Source organism: Ahaetulla prasina, chromosome 2, assembly GCF_028640845.1.
Source record: "Ahaetulla prasina isolate Xishuangbanna chromosome 2, ASM2864084v1, whole genome shotgun sequence".
Taxonomy (NCBI): domain Eukaryota; kingdom Metazoa; phylum Chordata; class Lepidosauria; order Squamata; family Colubridae; genus Ahaetulla; species Ahaetulla prasina.
In genome coordinates, this window is record NC_080540.1 from 172,747,092 (window position 1) to 172,770,206 (window position 23,115).

The 23,115-nt window shown below is 43.2% G+C and overlaps 1 protein-coding gene and 1 non-coding gene across 2 annotated transcripts in view; one reads left to right on the forward strand and one right to left on the reverse strand.

The window, feature by feature from the left end:
• The window catches only part of LOC131193094 (uncharacterized), a 37,061-nt gene extending 25,105 nt beyond the window's left edge, over positions 1 to 11,956 (reverse strand). The window contains exons 1-5 of the mRNA XM_058172896.1: positions 11,366 to 11,956; positions 9,949 to 10,007; positions 8,490 to 8,582; positions 7,412 to 7,539; positions 4,151 to 4,297 (exon numbers count right to left, since the gene is read on the reverse strand). Coding sequence (XP_058028879.1) covers positions 4,151 to 4,297; positions 7,412 to 7,539; positions 8,490 to 8,582; positions 9,949 to 10,007; positions 11,366 to 11,397 — 459 coding nt within the window. The 5' untranslated portion in view covers positions 11,398 to 11,956. The remainder of the gene's footprint in view (positions 1 to 4,150; positions 4,298 to 7,411; positions 7,540 to 8,489; positions 8,583 to 9,948; positions 10,008 to 11,365) is intronic.
• A 30-nt stretch (positions 11,957 to 11,986) lies between these two features.
• TRNAE-UUC (transfer RNA glutamic acid (anticodon UUC)) lies at positions 11,987 to 12,058 on the forward strand. The gene has a single exon. It is a non-coding gene; the product is annotated as a tRNA-Glu (tRNA).
• The last annotated feature ends 11,057 nt before the right edge of the window (positions 12,059 to 23,115 follow it).

The window sequence follows — 23,115 nt, forward strand, 5'->3', positions numbered from 1 at the left end:
ATCTTGATCAAGGCAAAACAATAGATGCAATTTACATAGACTTCTGTAAAGCTTTTGACTCAGTGGTACATGACAAACTTCTCCTAAAACTAAAATCCTACGGCATCTCCAGACTCCTCCACAATTGGATAACAGCATTCCTGTCAAACAGACAACAAGTGGTCAAAGTGGTTGTGAACCGCCCTGAGTCCCTAGGGAGATAGGGCGGTATAAAAATATGAAAAATAAAATAAATAAATTAAATAAATAAAATAAAATAGGCAGTGCCCTATCAAATCCTGTTCCTGTCAATAGCGGCGTTCCCCAAGGCAGTGTTCTTGGACCAACACTCTTCATATTATACATTAATGATCTCTGTGACCATATTAAAAGTAATTGTGTTCTTTTCGCTGACGATGTCAAACTATTTAACACTATCAACAATACAGCTACCCTTCAAAAAGACCTTGACTTTGTGTCAGAATGGTCAAAAACTTGGCAACTCCAAATCTCAACCAGCAAATGCTCTGTCTTACACATTGGAAAAAAGAATCTAAACACTAAATACAAACTCGATGGATATTATCTTACAGATGACCCCCATCCTGTTAAAGACCTTGGAGTTTTCATATCAAATGATCTAAGTGCCAAAGCCCACTGCAACTACATCGCAAAAAAGGCTTTAAGAGTTGTAAACCTAATCTTACGTAGCTTCTTCTCCAGAAACACTACACTACTAACCAGAGCTTATAAAACATTTGCTAGACCAATTCTTGAATACAGCTCGCCTGTCTGGAACCCATACCACATTTCAGACATCAATATAATTGAACGTGTCCAGAAATATTTTACAAGAAGAGTTCTCCACTCCTCTGAATACAACAAAATACCTTATGCCACCAGACTTGAAATCTTGGGTTTAGAAAACTTAGAACTCCACCGCCTTCGACAGGACCTGTGTTTAACTCATAGAATCATCTATTGCAATGTCCTTCCTGTTAAAGACTACTTCAGCTTCAATCACAACAATACAAGAGCAAACAATAATTTAAACTTAATATTAACCGCTTCAATCTTGATTGCAGAAAATATGACTTCTGTAACAGAGTTATTAATACTTGGAACACACAACCTGACTCTGTGGTCAAAATCCCCAAAGCTTTAACCAAAAACTCTCTATTATTGACCTCACCCCATTCCTAAGAGGTCTATAAGGAGCGTGCATAAGAGCACAAACGTGCCTACCCAATTAATATAGTTATTACATACTTATGCTTATATATATGCTTATATATCATATAGTTATTTTCATGCTTATGCTTATATATACTGTTGTGACAAAATAAATAAATAAATAAATAAAATAAAATAAATTAAGGCAGAGGTGAGGAACTATGGCAGGGGTGAAATTCAAAATTTTTCCCTAGGAGTTCTGTGGGCGTGGCAGGGGAAGGATATTGCAAAATCTCCATTCCCACCCCACTCTGGGGCCAGCCAGAGGTGCTGGTTCTTCGAACTACTCAAAATTTCCTCTACCAGTTCTCCAGAATCTGTTAGAACCTGCTGAATTTCACCCCTGAACTATGGCCCCTTTATGACTTGTGGATGGCTGACTTAGGAATTCTGGGAGTTGGAGTCCACAAGTCACAAAAGGGCCGTACCCCTGCTTTAAGCTATAACCTTCTCAATAACAACAATCTGTTTCTTGTTTTCATGCTGGTCAAGAAGGGCCATGCTCTGATCTCCAGCTTTACCATCTTGGGGACTCCCTATCCTGGCTTGATAACGGCATAGTGCAAACATGCATTAAATGGAAGTCACTTTCCTTAATCAGTAGGACCAAGAATGGGTAATAAATGTTCTATTTGCTAAGCCAGTTGAACACCTTCTGCTTCTGCAGCCTGCCTTCTAGTGAGGCAGGAGCAACAAGTATTCACTGAGCTAGGAAGATTAGAGTTTAGAAGTGGATTAATCTAGTTCACCAGCCACACTGGCAGCTCACCACAACTTCCTGCTTAAGGCAACGCTCCTTGCAGAAATCAGAAGTATGTGTTTTATTCTCAGAAGCTTAGAAGGTCATATAAAGCAAATGTGTTGCAGTACATTGGAAAGTCCTGAGATGACGTGCAGGCTTGTCTCACCGCAGAATGGTTAGTTGCTACACCGACACCATGCAATTGGGAGCTGAGCACTCAGGTTGGCGAAAGGCCACCTTCCTCATATTCGTAATTCTGAGGCCAGTTGATATCTTTGGGATGTTGATCCATGCTTCCTGGATCATGCTTTGCAGATGAGGCAAGATGCATTAAATTGTAAGCAGGGCATGACAGACAGCCTTATTTTATGTCCATGCTATAAATTAAGCGTTCTCCCTTCTACTCTGTCAAAGAGGCTAGTCTGTTCTAACAATGTATGCATGCTTCCCTGATTTCAGCTGAGTTTTCCATCATGGATCAGTGGAAAATTGAGCAGAGATTGTTGTCTCTATTTCTTCTGCTTAAATTCTCAGTCTGGTGGGCGTAGTATATTCATTTACCGGTATTTAGCCTATGGCATATCATACATGGACTACAATATATTAACATTTCACCTAGATTAGTAAAACACAATAAAATAGAAATGTTAAAAAGATCTACGTTCAAATACCAAATGTCTCAGCCATCTAGCCACTGAAGCGCAACATCGTTTATATTAACAAAATCAGATACTAGGCGGGTGTAATATTGTGAGTGGTGTATAATATCGCTCTTTATCTGGTATAATATGGCTCTTTATATGTGCTACTTCAATTGTTCAATTTTAAGCTTACCACCAGGTACATTCAAGGTTATCTGAAAACAGAACCAGCCTTACTATGTTTAAAAAAAAAAAAGGAACCACCTCGTACAGAAAATTCTGGGCCCAGTTCTGCATTATTCTTCTCCCCCGGTCCCTAGACTGGACTAACCCATCACTTTAGAGTTAGGCAGTTGGATCCTTTCTACAGCAGAAAGATTTCTTCCAGCATTGCTCTTGAAACCAGATTCAGCTGCCAATCCAGCTGGATCCAATGACTGGCATGATCACGCAAGAGGCTAGTAATGTTCACTCAAATAGACTATCCCAATACCAAAAATATTCCACGGTCTCACATTCACATGACAGAAATCCAGCCACTGTCTTAGTCTATCACCCATTGAACTACTCATCAATTTCATCTTAGTGACTCAAATCCAGTGGCTGAACAGGCAGTCCTCGACTTATGACCACAACTGAGCTCCAAACTTTCTCCTGCTAAGTGAGACATTTGTTAAGTGAGTTTTGCCCAATTTCACCATCTTTCTTATGATCTTTGTTAAGCGAGTACTGCAGTTCTTAAGCTAGTCACGATTGTTCAGTGAATCTGGCTTCCCTATTGACTTTGCTTGTCAGGTGGTCGCAAAAAGTGATCTGCAACCGTCATAAATAGGAGTCAGTTGCCAAGCATCTGAATTTTGGTCACGTGACCATGGAGATGCTGCAATGGTCGTGTGAAAACGGTGATGTCACTTTTTCAGTGCTGTTGTAACTTTGAACGGTCACTAAATGAAGTGTCATAAGTCAAGGACCGCCTGTAGTGGAAAGCTGAGTGTGCTTGTGTTGTCTCAGGCAATTGAACAGAAGAGCACACAGCCCGACTTGTGGGTATAGTACTTGTCGAAATGCAGAGACTGGCTAGATATTCACGTCCTCATCCTTCCCAAAGCTGCCTCTCCCAAATTGACACAATTCAACATCTAGCCTCAGTACAGAATTATACTTGCAAAATGTGACTTTCTCTGGCAGAGGATTAGGACTTCTTGGCTACAGAGTCTGCAATTGGTATCCATAAAAGAGAACATACAGTTCTAGTATTAATCTCTTTTCAAATTATTCGCCTACAGACTTTAACCTGGAGATACTAAAAAAAAAACCTAAAGGAGAATCTAAGAGCCCATAAAAACCTAAAGGAGAATCTAAGAGCCCATAAATGCATTCTACTTCCATTACTTCTATGTAATATACACAGAACCAGAACTCAAGTGCAGTTCAGCTATCCACTGTCGCGGAGCTCCCCTGGTAACACGTTCATAGGAAAATTGAAGCACCATCACAGTTTTGATTCTGCAGCACTATCAATGCTGAGGGTTGCTTGACCATTCTCCAAACTTACCTCCATATAGTTTGTCTCACAGACAATTTCCCTGGACTGCCATGGGCCATACGAGCAACTCACAGGGACATTAAGCAAAGCTGCAGTGTGCATCTCTGGGTTTGTTGCTACCTGGATTTGTATGGTTAATGTGAACTGCTGATCATCCTGAATAAAAGGTTGGAGAAAGAAGAAAACAATGAATTAACAGCAAAGTCTTTGGATGTGCATATAGAAATGACGCTTCCAAGCTATTTTTTTTTTTTTTTATTCAAAAAGTTTTTATTAGTCAAAAAAGGTTTATACAAATACATATCAGGTATGGTAAATTTTCAGTTTTCTTATCTAAAATAAGAATTTTACTCAAATTTTTTAACACATACAACAGCCATATGGCAAGCAGGTGACACGAAGTAGCTAAATTTACAAATTTTAAAAACGTAATAAAGAAGAGTCAAGAATAAACAGAATATCGTACAAAAGAGAATAAGGAAAACCAACACAATCCCAAATATCTTTATCACTTCCTAGTTTTGGATCTCAGAACTCTGGGTTCAGCCTGACCCAACTCCAGGGCCGCAACAGCGGCAGCCGCTCCGCCCCATGATCTATAACCTCCCTTCTTCAATTCCTGGGTCATCTGATTCCAGGAGGCTTTGTGTTCCTCCACATAGGCCGTAGCCTCCATAATTGTACTGATTTTTTTTTCGTAATGCCCTCCCGGAAAATCATCAATCCCTCTGGCATCAGCCATCTGAAGCCCACTCCTTCTGGTACAATTTGCTTGACAAAAATAATATTTCTTTCTTTTTCACGTACCTGTCTGGGAATCTGCCTCAGAATGGCTATCTCCCTGCCCCTGTAAATCAGTGCCCCACTCCTATGTTTTCTAAGAATTTCATCTCGTCTCTCTTCTCACAAATTTGACATGAACCTCTCTGGGAACTGCATGCGTGCGTGCATATTGCGAATTAACTCTATAAACTCGATCCACATCCCAATTCATGAAATCAACACCTCTCCCAAGAAATTCTCCCAACAATTTAGTCACAACATCTCTCAAGTCTTCTTGGTCCACTTCTTCCAAATTTTGAAACCTAAGGAAATAAGACATTTTATCCATCTGTAGTCCAAGCACAGCATTGCCTGTCGTCTCCTCTCTTTTCTGCACTGCCGCATCTCACCCTCAAACCTTCCACTTTCTGCTTGTTTTCTGCTGAAACTTGTTGAGTATCCTTTAAATCCTTTTGGATAGTCACAATTTCTGCTCTTATTTCATCAATTTCTTGTCCATATTAGATAACTTTTCCAAAATTCTCTCCATCTCTCCAGCAGTTGGTCTCTGACCTTTTGCCATTAAGGAAAAAAAATACAAAATCCTCAGGCAGGCACAGTATCCTTGTAATTTCCTCCGGATCCACCAGGGGCACTCACAGGAGCAACGAGTCCAGAGTACAGTTAGTCAACCAGGAAGCCGAAGGAAGTGATGTCATCAAAATTCTCATAGTGAAGGCGGAAGCTGGACGCCACCACTGTTCCCCAGAAGGAGGGGCCTCAAACCTTCCCTCCTAAATTTCTCCATCACCTCTTCTCTCCAGAGCTCCACAAAACCGGTAATCTTCTTATTTTAAGTTCTCCTCTCTCCAGAATAACTCGTGCTCCTTCCAACCGCAGGGGAAAAAACCCCCGCACTCCGGGCACTCCACTCACGTTTACCGATATTCCCTTCCTTCTCCTCCTCAATTCTTCTCCGTTCCTGTTCACCACCAGGCTGCTGCAGTTATAAATCCAATGCCCGGTGTCACGGGCACAGCGGCAAGCGGCGACCAAAATAATGGCCGCGGCCCGTGGCCTCCGAACCCCGCCAAGCCTAGGACGCGCCAGCATCGGTCCCCACAGTCCTGTATGTCGGCTGGGAGACCCCTGGCGAGCCGTCCGTGCGGCAGGTGTCCTTTTCGGAACACCTGGCCCCTGAGGGCCTCGGCGGCGGCCGGATTCGGGCGCTGGAGGCAGGAGAAGCCTTCCAGACGTCCGTTGCCGCTGGACACCAGAAGTCGTCTCACGCTTCCAAGCTATTAAGTTGTGCTGGTTTAAGTAGTTAAGGTACAACATTGCTAGTGAGGTGTACTATTCAGTATAGGAAAAGGACATCTTCAGAACTGCTGGAACAGGATTACAATTTCCACATCAACATCATAAGCAGGAAGTTAACAGTGTTGCAGAACAAATTACAAGCTTCATAGAGGCAGGGATCCTATACCATTCCAGATGATGGCGGCTCACAATTATATAGTAAGACTGCATGCAACATAAGAAGATGGGCAGTGATAGGTAGTACCATGACTTAGCCTACCCCTAGGTTAGTGTTTGTGTATACATCTTCCAACCTGGAAATAACATTCTGCATTTTTTCCCCCAGTATCCCTCAGATTTTTGTAGATTCAAGTTAAACATCTTAACTGTGGGTATAATGAGGAAAATCTTTGAACACCTCACAGCAGGGGTGTCAAACTGGTGGACCGTGGGCCGGATGCCTCTTGCGCAGGCCACACCCACCCCAGCTCCACGAATGGGAAAAATGTTGTGAAATGTCACATGACGGCAACATGACGTGATGAGTTTGACACCCATGCCTTACAGATTGGCTTACAACATAAAAACAGAACCTTTTTTTTTTTTGCTTTGATCACACCCATTTCCTTTCTTGCTCCATCCTTATAGTCAGGGGTGGGCTGCTGGGGGTTCGCAGGGGTTCAGGAGAACCTCTAGCTAAGATTCTGTGCAGTTTGGAGAAGCCCCAAATCCCACTCCTGGCTGGCCCCACCCTCCCAGGAGTCCCCACGCAGCCTGTTTTGGATGCAGGTAAGTGCAGGGTGTGTGCGGATGCTTAGGGAAGGCAAAAAATGGGCATACTGGAAGTTTGGGAAGGCCGGAGCCTCCGGAGGGCCTCCGGAGCCTGGAGGGCCATTTTCACCCTGCCGGAGGCTCGAAGAAAGCCTCTGGAGCCCGGGGAGGGCAAAAACACCCTCCCCAACTGTGGTGCATGAGGCCGATCAGGCCACACCCACCATGGCCACACCCATCCAGCAACTGGGCAGAGAACCCCTTGCTAAAATTTTTAAAGTCCATCTCTGCTTATAGTGCCCTCAACACCCTATAGAACATTTATCTGCAGCCTTTGCCCAAAAGAAGTTGGATGACTAACAAATCATTGAGACATTAGTATAGAATTCCAGAGCCTGGTTTACAGCCAGTCCACCATTATACACCTCTCCTACCTACCACTATGTGAGTGTAGCAGCCAATCAAGGAGGCCCGGAACTCGATGTTCCCCCAAGCATCCTGGAAGACGGTATAGCCACATTTCATAGCCTGGACCTCATCAATCGACCAAGCTCTGCCAAACCGATCTGCAAGAACAAATATATTGGTTATTTAGAAACAGGAAAATTGCATTGCATTTCTAAGCACAGTTATCACCACCATATTGCTGACAAGCATGATCTTGCATAAAAGGTAAGCAGCATACAGGCCTTCTTTTCACTTAAGCCAGATCCAGATTTGCAAATGTTTGAAAAAAGTGATTTTTTCCCCCCTTGTGGTGCAGCATAAAAGATGGAGAGCTTGAGTAGAGAAAATATCCATCGGAATTATAAGGGCATACCATCATTGGCAGGGAAGAGAGCGTATTACAGAGGTGTCTACAATATTAAATGGTGGCTAAGATAGCTTTTCCCTCAAAAATCAATTGATATTAATAGTTCTAATGTACCAGGTTGTTTTTTTTAAATCTGATGGTGATGGGGAGATGTCGAGGAATTATAACATACAGAAACCATTAAGTATATTCCTTCAATATGCAAGTGGAGGACATAGGTGGGATTTTCAGCCTCCCATCCAAGTAGTAAACAGACCCAAATATGTGATTTCCAAATGGAACAAACGAACAGAGGTTAAGGTAGGAAGACAAATTGAAGCTATAGCACAAGCTATTGTTACTTGCCTAAAACCTAGAGAGTTAACCACTCAGATAGAAAGCCACAGTTCTTTGGATTCACTTCCTGAAAGATGTTGCAGAGAGTGAACACTGCATCTGTTTGCAACATTTTAAGGCAGCTACCAGACAATCCTGGGAATAGACCCGGCTGCTTTAAGATGCTGCAGGCAAGATGCTCCATGCAGGTTCCTGCGGTGCATTTTAAAACATTCCCTGGAGATTGAATCTGATGCACTGCACCGCTTTACTAAACAGCATTACTTCATCCTTGCATCATCAGATGGAATACCATATTAAAAAACAAAGTTCAGATTGAAGAATTCCTAACAATTCACAATAAAAGACAGAAGGATCAAAACTCACCCAGGGCAGCAAAAACGACATACTTGTTCTGGAAATAACTCGGATTCAACTTGAGTTTTGCAAGGCTACCTAGACATTCCACTTCCACCTGATCTGAACCGCAAAGAAGAAGAATATTTTATTAGATGTTAATCTCATTTTTCATTCAGGAGCACAACATGGTGTACCTAGTCCTTCCTCTGTCTATTTCTCCCAAAAATCGCCCTGTGAGGGATGTTGCAAGCTGACTGGCTCTATTTTAAGCATCCTCAAATCAGCTTGGGAACAAAGTTTCCAAAAGGATCAGGTCATGATCCCTCCACCAAGCTAGCCAACTGCTCAAAATATCTGAAATTCCTGACATGATCCAATTGATAACTACAGAAGCCTGCACCAATTCACCAGCTTCTCCAGACATTTTACACTCCCATTCCTTTCTTTCCAGCCAAAGGCTAAAGGCCTAAATGATAATCCAAATAACTAAAGCATGTTAAGCTGGGGAAGGCTGCAATAAAAAACACCAAACCAGCTCACTCTGTGCATAACTTGTATGAATTATGAATGTAATATGGAAGAGCTTGGAAGAATTTAACAATAGTGCTTTTCCCAAGTCTGGGTCCCAAGAGGCTTTTCCAATTGGCCAATAGCCAGAAGTATAATATCCGTTGCTATCTCTAACTGAGCCAACAGACCTGATCTTTCTTATTAACCGTTCTAATAAGGAATAATGGGAGAAATTATTAGTCCAAGTATCTAGAACAGGGGCATGAAACTCAAGGCCCAGGGGCCGGATCCAGCCCGCGGGGTGCTTAAATGTGGCCCGTAGCGCTGCCCTGGAAACAGTGAAGGAGTGGGCTGCAGTGCCTCTGCCAACAAAAATGAAACTCCATTTTTGCTGGCAGAGGGTTCCATTGCAGCTGAAAATGGAATTCGGGAGCCCGTTTTCACTGCCAGAGCCCTTGGGCCACTACAGGTGCCCCTGACATGAGTGATGTCAAGCTGGCCATGCCATCCTGGCCATGCCCACTCCACCGCCCACCCCAAGGTCAAACACAACCCTGATGTGGCCCGCAATTCAATTGAGCTTGACACCCCTGTTCTCGAAGGTACCAATTTCTTTCCTTAGTAGGTTGCACCTTGGGAAAGAGCAAGACAGAATCCCTGCCCAATTTGTGTGCTTAGTCAAGGTGAGGACTAGACTGCCTTCTATTTCTTTAAAAGGAAGAAAAGTGGCTGAGGGACACCTGTAACTCTACATCAGGGGTGTCAAACTTGTGTCGTCACAGCAGCATTACGCCTCCTGTATCGTGACTTTCCCCCACTTTGCTAAACCAGGCATGGGCGTGGCCAGCACGTGATGCATCCGGCCGATGGGCCGCGAGTTTGACAGCCATTGAGATGTCCTTCTCCAGAGGCAGTAAAAGCCATACGAAGACCTTACAGAGCAGTTTGTTTCGCATTTTCTGAGCCTCCTGCTTACCTGCTAGAGAAACAAACTGGAGCCACGTTCTGGGGACAAGGACAACGAGGAGAAAAAGTCTGAAAGAGATATTAGGGTACAGGTCACATTTTATACAGGCTACTCAATCACAGAGGGCACCCTCCTCACTCTTCCCACGCTTATTGGCACGCTTGATAAGATGCTGGCTAGCTGTAGCATAACCTGAGATTCCAGGATCCAGCACAACTGAAAGCCAAAACCCACTTCAAGGTCTCCCCAGCAGGAACAGAAGCTGCTCAGTAACTTTCATATCTCATTCATTCTCACAGAAAATCCATTGCCAGAATAAGTTAACACCCAGACTCAATCTTTCCATTAAGCCAGGGGTCTGCAAACTTGGCTCTTTTAAGACTTTACTGGCTAAGGAACTCTGGGAGTTGAAGTCCACAAGTCTTAAAAGAGCCAAGTTTGCAGACTCCAGCATTAAGCCAAAACCCATAAGGCACGGTAGAGATGATGGGCTCATGTAGACACTTTGACAAAAATCAAATAAATCACATCTTGGGTTTTTGTTGGCAAACCCAGAGACAGCATAATACATCCAGTCACATCTTAGAATACCATCATAGTTTAGTCATATGGTGCCATTGGCTGGGTTCACAAAGTGCTTGGTTTACAACCCACAATGGATTGATTGACCATCATATTCAGCCAAATAAAATAAAATCATAGGATGCAATAAGTTACCCCAGCCAAACATGCTCACAAATTTTGGGTTAGAGATGGACTCAGGTATAACTATAGTTTATAACTATAGTTAATTATTTTACTATACACACTAAGCTATCTGGTATGCCTTGCAACGAACAGATGATTAAGCCAAAATAAAAACAAACCACATTACAATTTAGCATAAGAAGTTTTTACAATATAGTGATAAAATATTAGGATACAATATAGTGATAAGATATTAGGATACAATCTAGGGAAAGCTAACCCTCTATTGTGTCAAATATTTGGGTTCACCTCTCGCATTTAAGCTATTATATTGATAATTTTGTAAGCTGTGTGAACCCAACCAGTTGTTGCTTATCTAATAAACCACAGTTAAGTAAAATGCAGCTTAAGATGACCCACAATTCCAAACAATAAGTTTATTTTAAGTAAAATAAAAACTTACAAAGTCCAGGCCAACTCCCCCATCCCCCCGCCCCATAACCTCACCTTACTGCAAGATATGAAATCATTCTGCTGGAACATGAGAAGGACAAAACTACCAAGCTAAAAGTTCTCTTCCGTAGGATCACTCAGACGCTCCCCATCAGTACAAAAGCAATTTCAGAAGAGAACATTAGGGAGGAGAGCTTGCAGCTGCCTTTTAACCAGCTCGGCCCCACGCTATCCCAGGTGCCTGCAGTTACCTCCCGCCAGTTTATCTCTTCCCTTTACTCCTTACTTGCATTCATCAGAGGACGATGTTGCTCTCATGGGGAGCTGTTGGGTTGCAAACTCCGGATTAACGCTGGATGGCAAGGAATCGAAACAATCCTCTTCCTCATTGCTGCCCTCTGGTGGATTTTCGGAATTCTGCAGTCTGGATCAACATCTCAGGTCCGAAGGGACCTCGAGCTGCAATCCTAAACGCGGCTTCCCGGATCTAAACTTCATCATAGAATTTCCTATCAGGTAAACATAGGGAGCTCCAGCGGGCCACAGGAGGTATGTTTTCATTTAACTGCTCAGTAACTTTCATATCCTTAGTAGTAGTAGTCTTATTGCTGCATAGGACTGACAATGCAATAAGTTACACTGAGCACCAGGGTGCCTACCGTTCCTGTCCTAATGTTCCCTTTGATTGTATTCATTTTGTGTGGTTATTTCATGCTTATATTTATATATATTGTCGTGTTTGACAAAATAAATAAATAAATAAAATGCAAAGGAGAGTAGCTCAGAAGAGTGACTACTTTAAATTATAGCAGTTTGCTGTCCCTCCAAAAGGTGGCAGGCGCGGGCTGGCTTGACTTGGCTTTCTTCAGTCTTGACCTGAGCTACGGAAACGAATTGAATATGTCCTTCCCATATGGTCTAGCGGTTAGGATTCCTGGTTTTCACCCAGGCGGCCCGGGTTCGACTCCCGGTATGGGAAAGATTATTTTTGCAACAATATTTTTTGTCCTTTTGCTAAGTTGGAGGATATTAATTTTAAATGAGCTTACGAGAAAAATTTTGTTTAGCTTCTGTGCTTTTGTAAATCCTGCCCTAGGAATTTGAAAAATGGTTGCCATGGTGCTGTTTATCCAGAAATTCCATTTTCTTGTGTACTCTATTCATATTTTTACACACCACCCCTTCAATTCAAGGACCTTTTACAATATTTAAGAAAGGCAATACTGCATATGAAAATATTGTTTAATGCAACATTCACAAAATACAACCAACCTAGAGTCAGATTACTTGACGCTCTGAAGATTACAGTGCAAGTTAAAAAGTAAGATGAGCATATGATATGCCTTATATATAAAGCCCATTTTGAATGAAGAAGCTGATGGCCTACTGACATTGTTAAACTATGCCCCTAGGACAGGGACTGGCAAAGCTGGCTGAGGAATTCTGGGAGTTGAAGTCCACAAGTCTTAAAAGTTGCCATGGTTGGAGAGCCCTGCTCTAGGAAGATATACAGTAGCCCACTCCAATTCCAGATGTTTTTATTCATCTCCAGGTGTTTAAATGTTTACTTTTCATTTCCAGTGCTCAAAAATGATTATGGTTGGGTGCACAGCCAGATGAGCTTGCATTGTTAGCCACCTACGGAGTCCTTCTCAAGAACCTGGGAGAGGCAGATGTTGCTTGACGGAAGGAACTGCCGCAGGATGTAAGCTGTTCCACATGAAGCTGTCCTTTGCAGTTGACTGACGGTGATTTTTGTTGTCATTGTCATTATTATGCTTGTCACACCGTCAGGTGTTCAGACTGGATTTGGCATTTTTGTCGACTTATTAACTTTTTCCCAAAGACCTGGGACAGGCAGATGTTGCTGAACAGCATTATAGGTATTGTTGCAGGATACCTTTTATCTGTGCCAAGTAAAGCTGCCTTTTGCAATTGACTGGTGGTGATTTTCGTGGCTCCCATGTGACACCCCTCCTGCGCAGACTGCACTGGCTACCTGTGGCCTTCCGGGTGCGCTTCAAGGTTTTGGTAATGATCTTCAAAGCGCTCCATGGCATAGGGCCGGGCTATTTACGGGACCGTCTGCTGCTACCGAATACCTCTCACCGACCCGTGCGCTCTCACAGAGAGGGACTCCTCAGGGTGCCGTCGGCTAGGCAGTGCCGTCTGGCGACACCCAGGGGAAGGGCCTTCTCTGTGGGGGCTCCCACCCTTTGGAACGAGCTTCCCCCAGGACTTCGTCAACTTCCGGACCTCCGAACCTTTCGCCGCGAGCTTAAAACTCATCTATTCATCTGCGCAGGACTGGACTAGATTTTAGATTTTAAATTTAAACTGATTTTAATGGGTTTTATTATGTATACTGTTATTTTTAATTATTCGGCTATTTGGAATAAGTTTTTTAATTGATGTTTTATTTTGTATTTATATGAATTTTTTTATCTGCCTGTAAACCGCCCTGAGTCCCTAGGGAGATAGGGCGGTATAAAAATACGAAAAATAAATAAATAATAAAATAAATTTTGTCAATGCCAATGGTAGTCCAGTGATGCCCCAGATCAGTGGTGGGTTTCAGCCAGTTCGCACCACTTCGAGAGAACCGGTTGTTAACTTTCTGAGGAGTTTGGTGAACTGGTTGTTGGAAGAAATCATGAGGGCAGAGAACCGGTTGTTAAATTATTAGAATCCCACCACTGCCGGTTCTCTGCCCTCATGATTTCTTCCAACAACCAGTTCATCAAACTGCTCAGAGAGTTAACAACCGGTTCTCCCGAAGTGGTGGGAACTGGCCGAATCCCACCACTGCCCAGATGTTATTTTTTTATGCAACATATTTATAATACATTTTGTATTATATATTTATATTATTTATATATCACGTACACATCATTATATATGCCTTTGAGTCAGTCCTGAATCCTTCTGACAACCTGAACTAATCGCCTGCTTTCTATGGCTGAGAAAGAGAGACTGGCCGAAAGTCACCCACTCACAGTGTCCCGAGTTTTAGTCTGATGCCTGACCACTACACCAACTGGCTCTCAAAGATTATGGTAAAAGTTTGTGGGAAGAGTAGTCTATAGAGGAATGGCAGCTAAAGAGAAAGGTCAATGGGATCTGTCATGTGAATCTTAATTTCATTTGTTTTTTAGTTTGCAACCTTTTACTTAGGAACTTTGGACAATCATGGCATTCTACATACCTGTCATTTTTCATTTTTTTAAATCTGCTGTTGACAGAGCTTTTACTTTCTGCAGTTTTTTTCTTTGGCCTGCCAAGAGATTTGTTTTTTCTCTGGAATGCCATTTGGTTTAAAGATATTCCCTTGGCATGATTTGTTTAATGACTGCTTGCATATTTCTCACTCTTTAAAAAAAGAAAAGCTCCTGGCAACATCTTGTGCTTTTTGTAAGCAAGGGCCTCCCAAAATAAAAAGATGCCTCTCTTGACTATCCTGGTTTTAAAGGCACAGGCGCCTCTTTTTTTTTCTTTTTTCTTTTATGTACACTGAGAGCATATGCACCAAAACAAATTCCTTGTGTGTCCAATCACACTTGGCCAATAAAAAAAAAATCTATTCTGAGGAGAAGGAAAGAAACAGCAGGCAAAGAGAACGAGTTAACCTACTGGGAGATGCATGAACAAGAGCGTGAAGGATAAAAGATGAAACCAAAAGAACAACTGGTTGCAGAGGATATGGTTCTTGTACAGGCAGTTAAAAAGAGAGATTTAAAGCAGATAATAGGGCATTTGGAACTGAGGAGCAGAATTTGAAGCTGATTATATGATTGACTAAAATGTACAAATTTTTGTACATGAAATTTGAAACAAAGAACAATTAATTGATAGCTGGCATGATAAAATGGGTTAAGAACTTTTGTTTTTTTAAAATAGTTTTTATTAAACAGTTTTGTCTTTAAAAACAACATAAAAAACAGCCACAAATACATAAAAACAAAACAAAGCACAGCAAACAATATATACCATCTAAGGTCATTTTACAGCTTTCTGTATCGGCATATGTATTTTACTTTTGTAGTTCTCTACTCTATCATATCTATTTACATCTCGATAGTAGTATAATAACGTTACATCAACGTATATATTAACACACATAATAGTATTCATTATTCTTATCTACCAATTTATATTCATTTATATTTAAATCTCTTTGTTTAATGTTGTTCAATTACTCCAATTTAAGTTTCATCAGTACTAAGTTAAACATTTCTTGTTTTGGTTTCTATTTTCAAGCCAACTGTACATTTTATTCTATACTTCATAATAGGCTGAATCATCCCTCTCTTTTAACTCCATAGTCATTTTATCCATTTCTGCGCATTCAAGAATTTTCCTAATTACTATTTTGTCTGAGGGTATATTGTTTTGTTTCCGGTTTTGTGCGAATATAATTCTTGCTGCAGTGAGTATGTGTAGTGTAACGTATTGGAGTTTTTTATTCATTTTCGAGTCCAGTATTCCTAATAAAAATAGTTCTGGTTTTAAATCAGTTTTTTGCTCTGTAATTTCTTCCAGCCATTTTTGAATTTTGCACCAATATTTCCTTGTGATGGGGCACGTCCACCACATGTGATAGAATGTTCCAGTTTTGTGATTGCTTCTCCAGCATTTGGGGGATAAGTTTGGGTACATTTTGGCCAATTTCTCTGGGGCAAATGCCATCTATAAAACATTTTATAGAAGTTTTCTTTGTAGGCGACTGCTGTTGTAAGTTTATAGTTCCTTGTCCATAGTTTGTCCCACTGTTCTAATTCTATGTTATGCCCAAAGTTCTAGGCTAAGAACTTTTGTGATAACATAATATTGAGATGGTGGGAAAACATGTGGTTAAAAGGATTGAAATTCATACCCTGTTTCCCCCAAAATAAGACATCCCCTGATAATAAGCCCAATCCGGCTTTTGAGCACATGGCAATAAGGCTTATTTCAGGGTTCAAAAAAATATAAGACAGGGTCTTATTTTCAGGGAAACACGGTACTACGTTATAATTTAAGAGAGAATGTTTATAAAGTAATGTACTGTTGGTATATAGCTCCAGAAAAATTATCAGGAATCAGTAAAAGAAGCCGAAAATGTTGGATTCAATACAATACAAAGAATTTTAAAGATTAATATTCAGCTGAAATGAGAAGGTTTTTTGGCTGGTGCTAATAGACAATTAGAAAAGTGCCATGGGAGATTATTTTTTTATATGATCACTGCTGCCAGATGTGTAATATGTGCAAAAATAGAAAAAGTCTGAAATATCCAAAACAGAGGAATGAAGATGTTGGAACTAGCAGAGATGGCAAAATTAGATTAACGATTAATTAGATTAACAATTACAATTGTTAATGAATGGAAACCCCTTATGAATATTTTCCTGGAAAAAAGGAAAAAACCCTGATTTATAGATTTGATGATTAGAAAGGGTAGATTATAGAAAGTAGAAAATTATGTTGTAACCTTAGCGAAGGTAATACAGGTAGTCCTTAATTTACAATCATTTAACAATGATTCAAAGTTATGATAGCCTTGGAACTTGTATAGGTATTCCTCGGGTTACAACCACAATTGAGCCCAAAATTTAAGTTGCTAAATGAAACATTTGTTAAGTGACTTTTGCCCCATTTTACCACTTCTCTTGCCACATTGGCTTTGCTTGTCACAAGGTCACAAAAGGTGATCCCATGACCCCAGGATACTGCAACCGTCATAAATATGAACCAGTTGCTAAGCATTTGAATTTTGATCATGTGACCGTGTGGGGATGCTGCAACGGTCATGTGAAAAGCAGTCAAGCCACTTTTATCAGTGCCATTGAACGGTCACTAAATGAATTGTTGTAAGTCAAAGACTACCTGTATTCACAACCCCAGGTCACATGATCACAACTGGGGTTCTTGGCAAGGAGCTTGCTTTTACGATCAGTCGCAGCATTCCTTGGTCATGTGATAGCAATTTCTGACCTTGTTTGTTGATTTCCAACAAAAAAAAAGGGGGTGGGGGAGGAAGCTGGATTTGCTAACAGCTACCATACAAATTGTAAAAGAGGGTCTGACTGGATTTATGATTGCAGTAATTTACAATAGAAATTCCAATCCCAATTTTGATTGTAAATTGAGGATTACCTATATCCATGATGGCGAACCTATGGCACGCGCGTACCAGAGGTGGCACGCAGCGTCCTCTCTGATGGCACGTGAGCCATCACCCCAGTTCAGCTTCCCGCCAGCCAGCTGGTCTTTGGGTCTCTACTGTGCATGCACAGGGCACATGGCGCATGCGGAGGAGCTGCGCTTGCATGTGTGGGGTGCATGGCGCATGCGGAGGGGCTGCGAATGCATGTGGGGGGATGGGGCACATATGAGGGGCCATACGCATATGCGCGGGGGTGTGCCACACGTAGAAGGGCACATGTACATGTGCAGGAGGGTGGGGCGCATGCACGGGGCTGCCCACGCATTGCATTTGGGGGGTTTGGGCGCACTCACATTCCCACATGCACGCACATGCTTTGGATACTTGGTCTGGAAAAGATTAGCCATCACTGACCTATATAAATGTGCTTGTGGCTGCTTTTAAGAAGTTTGAAGGCCACTTATTACTTTGTGAAAAAGAAATAGAAAGGAACAGAAAAACATTCTTATTACTTTTATCCTTTTTTCTCTTCAATTCATAATTTGCATTGTTTTCATTGTGTTGAATAATTTCTTAATAAAAGCTATTTTTTAAAAGGAAGGAGGAGTGGTGAGTTGTTTATGGAAATTGTGTGACTAAATGATAATTTTCAAGAAGCTAAGTAGAGAAACCTTAACATAATCCTGTCAGGCAAAAGAGGTCTAAAATAACCCCAGAGGGCTTTTAAATTGCTCAGAGCTAATCTAATTATGCCTCTTCCTGTTAATTGTCTGAAAGCTATAATTTACATCAACCAAGAACTTGATCTTACCTGAAAAGGAATCCTGGGTGAATCAGAACCTCATACAATATGCTTTTTTTAAAAAAATGAAAGAACATCCATGGCTTAAATGGCTGCACTGAACATAAAAACTGGCTCAAGGATTACATCAAAAGCCTGGTGCACCAAATCCTTTGATTGCACTCATGTTTTTCTCATGAGTAATCTGATTCTTCTTCTGGAACATCGCATACAGTGCCATTTTTATGACTGCAGCTCTCTGATGGCTTTATTGATAAGGTAGATGTCTTGATATCTTCTTCAAACTGTCTAAAATTATGGTCTGCCATATCTTTTTGAATCATCTGACTATTTTGCCAGGGTTTTATAAACTAGTTTGTAAACTTTTTTTAATTATTTTTTTTTTTAAAAAGGAAGTTTGTAAAACTAGCCAGGTTTTTTAGTGGTTTAATGTAAACCACAATTAGCTGAGTTTGCATATGATGAACCGTGATTTATAAACCACAATATTTATGTGTGTGCCCCCCCCCCCCCCCGGGGTGAAATCTAAAAATTTTCCCTACCGGTTCTGTGGGTGTGGCTTGGTGGGGGGGTCCCTGTGACTGAGGGGTGTGGCCAACTCAATGTCTCACACACACACAGCCACACCCACTCAGTCACAAGACTCCACCCTACCAAGCCACGCCCACAGAACCTGGTAGAAAAACTTTTTCAATTTCTATTCTTTTTTTTTCTCTTTTTGCGAGATGCCTGCCTCAACCGGTCAGGGAATGCACCATTCCCCAACTCCAGCCTTGCCCTGGAGCTGCCGCCCGCTCTCCCTTCACCACGCGGCATGTCCTTACCTTCCTCCCACGGCTGGCTGCCAGGGAAGGCAAGCGCCCGAAAGTTACCGGAGCCGCTCTCCTTGAATGTGCTGCCATTGCAGCCCAGTTCCATGCACCGGCTACGCAAGCGCACACCCAACCTGCAACTGATTAATATTCATAATACCCGACCCAAGGTGAGTGGCGAGGGGTCGGCAAGTGGGTGGCGAGCTGGCGGCTCCGGGGCAAGGCCAAAGTCTCTTTCTGGGCACCTTGCTTCTGTCTGTTGGGCCACTTCCTGAAGTTGGCAGCTCTGCAGCCAGCCGCTTTGCTTTTTCCTCATGGGAGGCTTGCGTGGTGGCACCAGAAGCGCTATGGGGAAGTGGCCCAACATGCAGAAGCGCTGCACCCAGAAAGAGAAGGAAAAGAGGGGCCAGTGGGCTACAGACGTGAAGGCAAGCTCTGGGGCATTAGTGGCACTCCGGGAGAGACGGCGGATGTCCCAGGGCTGCACGTGCAGTGCTGCCGCCACCACCTCTCTTGGCCCCAGCGCATTCACAGAGGTTCAAAAAACCAGGTTACTTCCTGGTTAAAACCAGGTTGTAATAACTTCTGGGTGGGTGGGTGGAGCCTCGAGCTACCATTGCTACCAGTTCTCCGTACTACCGGCCATCATCGCTACCAGATCAGCCAATCCAATCTGGGAGCATTTCACCCTTGCCCTCCCCCCTCCCCCACACAAGACAAACCACAGTATGACATTGCAAGCTAGATGGCAGTCCCATGCTTCATTTTGCCAAGGTCATCTACAGTTTTTTTCCAGCTGTGGTACCTGCTAGGCAACAAGATAGGCAAACCCTGGCCGGTGTCCTCTTGACTAAAATTGGCTTTGTTTGATAGGGACTGCCCAGTCTGCTGTGTGGCAAGGAAATACATTTTGCTGTTGCTTAGGGCAGAGAGAGAAGCGAGACATGGTTTAGGAAACACATGTAGCATCTGTTTAGTTGGTCGAGTAAGGAATTCGAGACCGGAGACGTGACAACAGCTCTTTTTATTTAGAGTGAGACTTCAGCAAAAATGCAGGCAGGATGCTCTCCTTATATACACACCTGGATCAGTTGACTACCAATAGAATTCAAATGTTTTCCTGCTGGAATTTCCCACCAATGGGATCATACACAACACTCCTCCCCCCCGAATTTCACTTCACCCAGGTTTGCATATTTAGCAATTGTAATAATATTCATAATAGTCGCGTAGATAATTCGGGCGTTCCCTGTTTCTACTTGACCTGCGCAGTTCAGGTTTGGTGGGGGAAACATGCTCAGCTGTGGCAGGAGACACATGCTGGTTGGAGGTGCCCTCCCCGCTTCCCAGCTCTTCCATTGGTTCGGAGGTGTTTTCCGCGCCTCCCAGCTCTTCCAATGGGTCCCTATTTTGTGGATTATTTGTGGTTGTTTCTTCAAACCCTGGTGGAATAATCACTGTTGGGTTGGTGATGGGGTCAGGTGAGTCATCCAGTCCTCCTAGGTTTGAGTCAGCTGTTGGAAGAATTGGATGATAGTTAGGCCCGGAGTTGTTTTCTGTTCGTTTACGGAGTTGATCGATATGCCTCTGTTCCAGTTTTCTGTTCCCCAAGTCTACTTTATATGATTTGGGACCGGTTCTTTCTACTATGTAACCGGCTAGCCATGCCGGGCCCTCCGAGTAATTCCTTGCGAATACTGAATTCCCTATTTTGAATTCTCTAGTTCCCTCTCCTCCCCCTTGGTAATTATTTGGGGAGTAGTTTGGGTTTAGATGGTCCAGCGTACACCGAAGTTTGCGCCCCATGAGGAGTTCGGCCGGGCTTAGGCCTGTGGCCAGGCAAGGTGTGACATGCTGTGAAGTCAAGAAAATGTCAATGCGCTCTTGCCAGTCCCCTGGCCCCAAACGTGCTAGTGCTTCCTTTGTAGATCTCACAAATTTTTCAGCCAAACCATTGGTTGATGGTTTGTGAGGAGCCAATAGCGCGTGTCGGATTCCCAAACCCGCCAAATAACTTTCGAATTGTAGGGCCATAAATTGGGGCCCATTGTCAGATATTAGGGTGTCGGGAAGCCCATGTGTTGAGAATAGTCTCCGAAGAATTCGGATGACGGCTTCCGATGTTGTAGATTTCATTAGGAATACCTCTAACCACTTCGAATATGCATCGACAATTATCAAAAATGTTTGGCCATGAAAAGGGCCGGCAAAGTCAATGTGGATTCAGGACCAGGGATTTCGTGGTCATTCCCATACCCTGACTGGGGTGGACGGGGGGGCAGGTCTGGACTCCTGGCACCGGGAGCACTGTACAATCCATTTTTCTATGTCCTTGTCAAGTTGCGGCCACCAAACGTAACTCCTGGCAAGGCCTTTCATCCGCACTATGCCAGGATGACTCTCGTGCAACATCTCTAGAACCCTGGATCTTAGTGCTCTTGGCACCACAACCCTGTCTCCCCACAATAAACAACCCCCTTGTGTGGCTAGCTCATTTTTCTTATTTCCAAAATACTTGAATTCATCTGCCAATCTATAGTGGACCACCCTCTCTGTACCCAACCCATGACTGTTCTTATTTGCATGTCGCACCATGGAGCTTTTGCAAGGGCCGTTGAGGTCAATGGGCCTGTTGAGGTCAATGGGCCTGTTGAGGTCAATGGGCCCATTGAGGTCAATGGGCCCGTTGTCATGAAGTCAATGAGCAGAGCCAGTGTCCCTGGGGTTGGGTCCTCTACTAGCCTTGGCAGTGGGCATCTGCTTAGGGCGTCAGCATGTGTTAAGTCCTTGCCGGGACGGTGGATCAGTTTGTAGTTGTAGGCTGCCAAAAACAACGCCCATCTCGTCAGCCTAGGGAATAATGCAATGGCAGTGGGTCGGTCCCCGGCCAGTAGTCCTAGAAGGGGGCGATGGTCGGTAACGAGTTTGAATTGTCTCCCAAAAAGGTATTCATGAAACTTCTTAACCCCAGAGACTGCAGCCAGGGCTTCCTTGTCCAGTTGGCTATAATTTCTTTCTGGGCTGGACAGAGTTCGGGAGAAATAGGTGATTGGTGCCTCGGAACCATTAGGCAACCGATGGCTAAGTACAGCCCCCACTCCAAACGGGGATGCGTCGCAGACTAAAACTAACGGCAGAGTGTGATTGTATTGGATTAGGAGACTGTTCTCCGTCAGGAGTTCCTTAACTTTAGAAAATGCCTTTGCTTCCTCCTTTCCCCAGAACCATGGACTTTTGTTAGTCAATAGTCTGTGAAGGGGCTCTGCCACTGTGGCTTTTTGTTTTAAAAATACAGCATAAAAATTCAAGAGGCCAAGGAAGGCTTGCAGTTCTGTCTTATCCTTGGGGGTGGATGCCTCCTTAATTGCTTTAATTTTCGACTCGGTGGGGTGGATGCCCATCTGGTCGATTCTGTATCCCAGGAATTCAACTGAGGGCACCCCTATTTGGCATTTCTCTCGTTTCAATTGAAGTCCTGCGTTTCTGAATACAATCAAGACTTCTCTTAGTCTAATCATTAGCTGGTGCTGGTCGTCAGCAGAAATTAGGACATCATTGAAATAAGGTACCACCCCAGGGATCCCTTGTAACAGTCTCTCCACCAGGTTTTGGAAAAGTCCTGGTGCCACACTGACCCCAAATTGTAGGCGGGTGCATTTGAATGCTCCTCTATGGGTCACTATTGTTTATGCTTCTGCTGTGGCATTGTCAACGGGCAACTGCTGGTAAGCCTGGGCTAGGTCAAGTTTTGCGAAAACTTTCCCTGAGCCCAATGAGTGCAATAAGTGTTGCACGACCGGCACTGGATAGGCACTCTTTTGTAGGGCTCTATTTAGTGTTGCCTTATAGTCCGCGCAGATGCGGATAGACCCATCGGACTTGAGGGGCGTTACTAGGGGGGTTTCCCATTTAGCATGGTCGATGGGGACGAGGATTATGGACTAACTTATCCAGTTCCTTATCTATTTTTTGCTTAAGTGCAAAAGGAACCCTCCTTGCTTTGAGTCTAATGGGTGCTACCCCTGGGTCTAGGTTGAAGGATATAGGGGTTCCCACGTACTTGCCCAAGGTTCCGGTGAACACGTCTTGGAATTCGCGAAGAAGGTCATCCTTCCTGTATTGGCAGTCAGCTTGGATCTCTAGCACTCCAAATAACCCAATCCCTAATTTCCGGATCCAATCCCAACCCATGAGGCTTGGGAGTTTTCCTCGCATGATGGTGATTGGCAGCTTCTCTTTGTATTGCCCGTAGACTACATTTACGGTGGCCGTGCCTT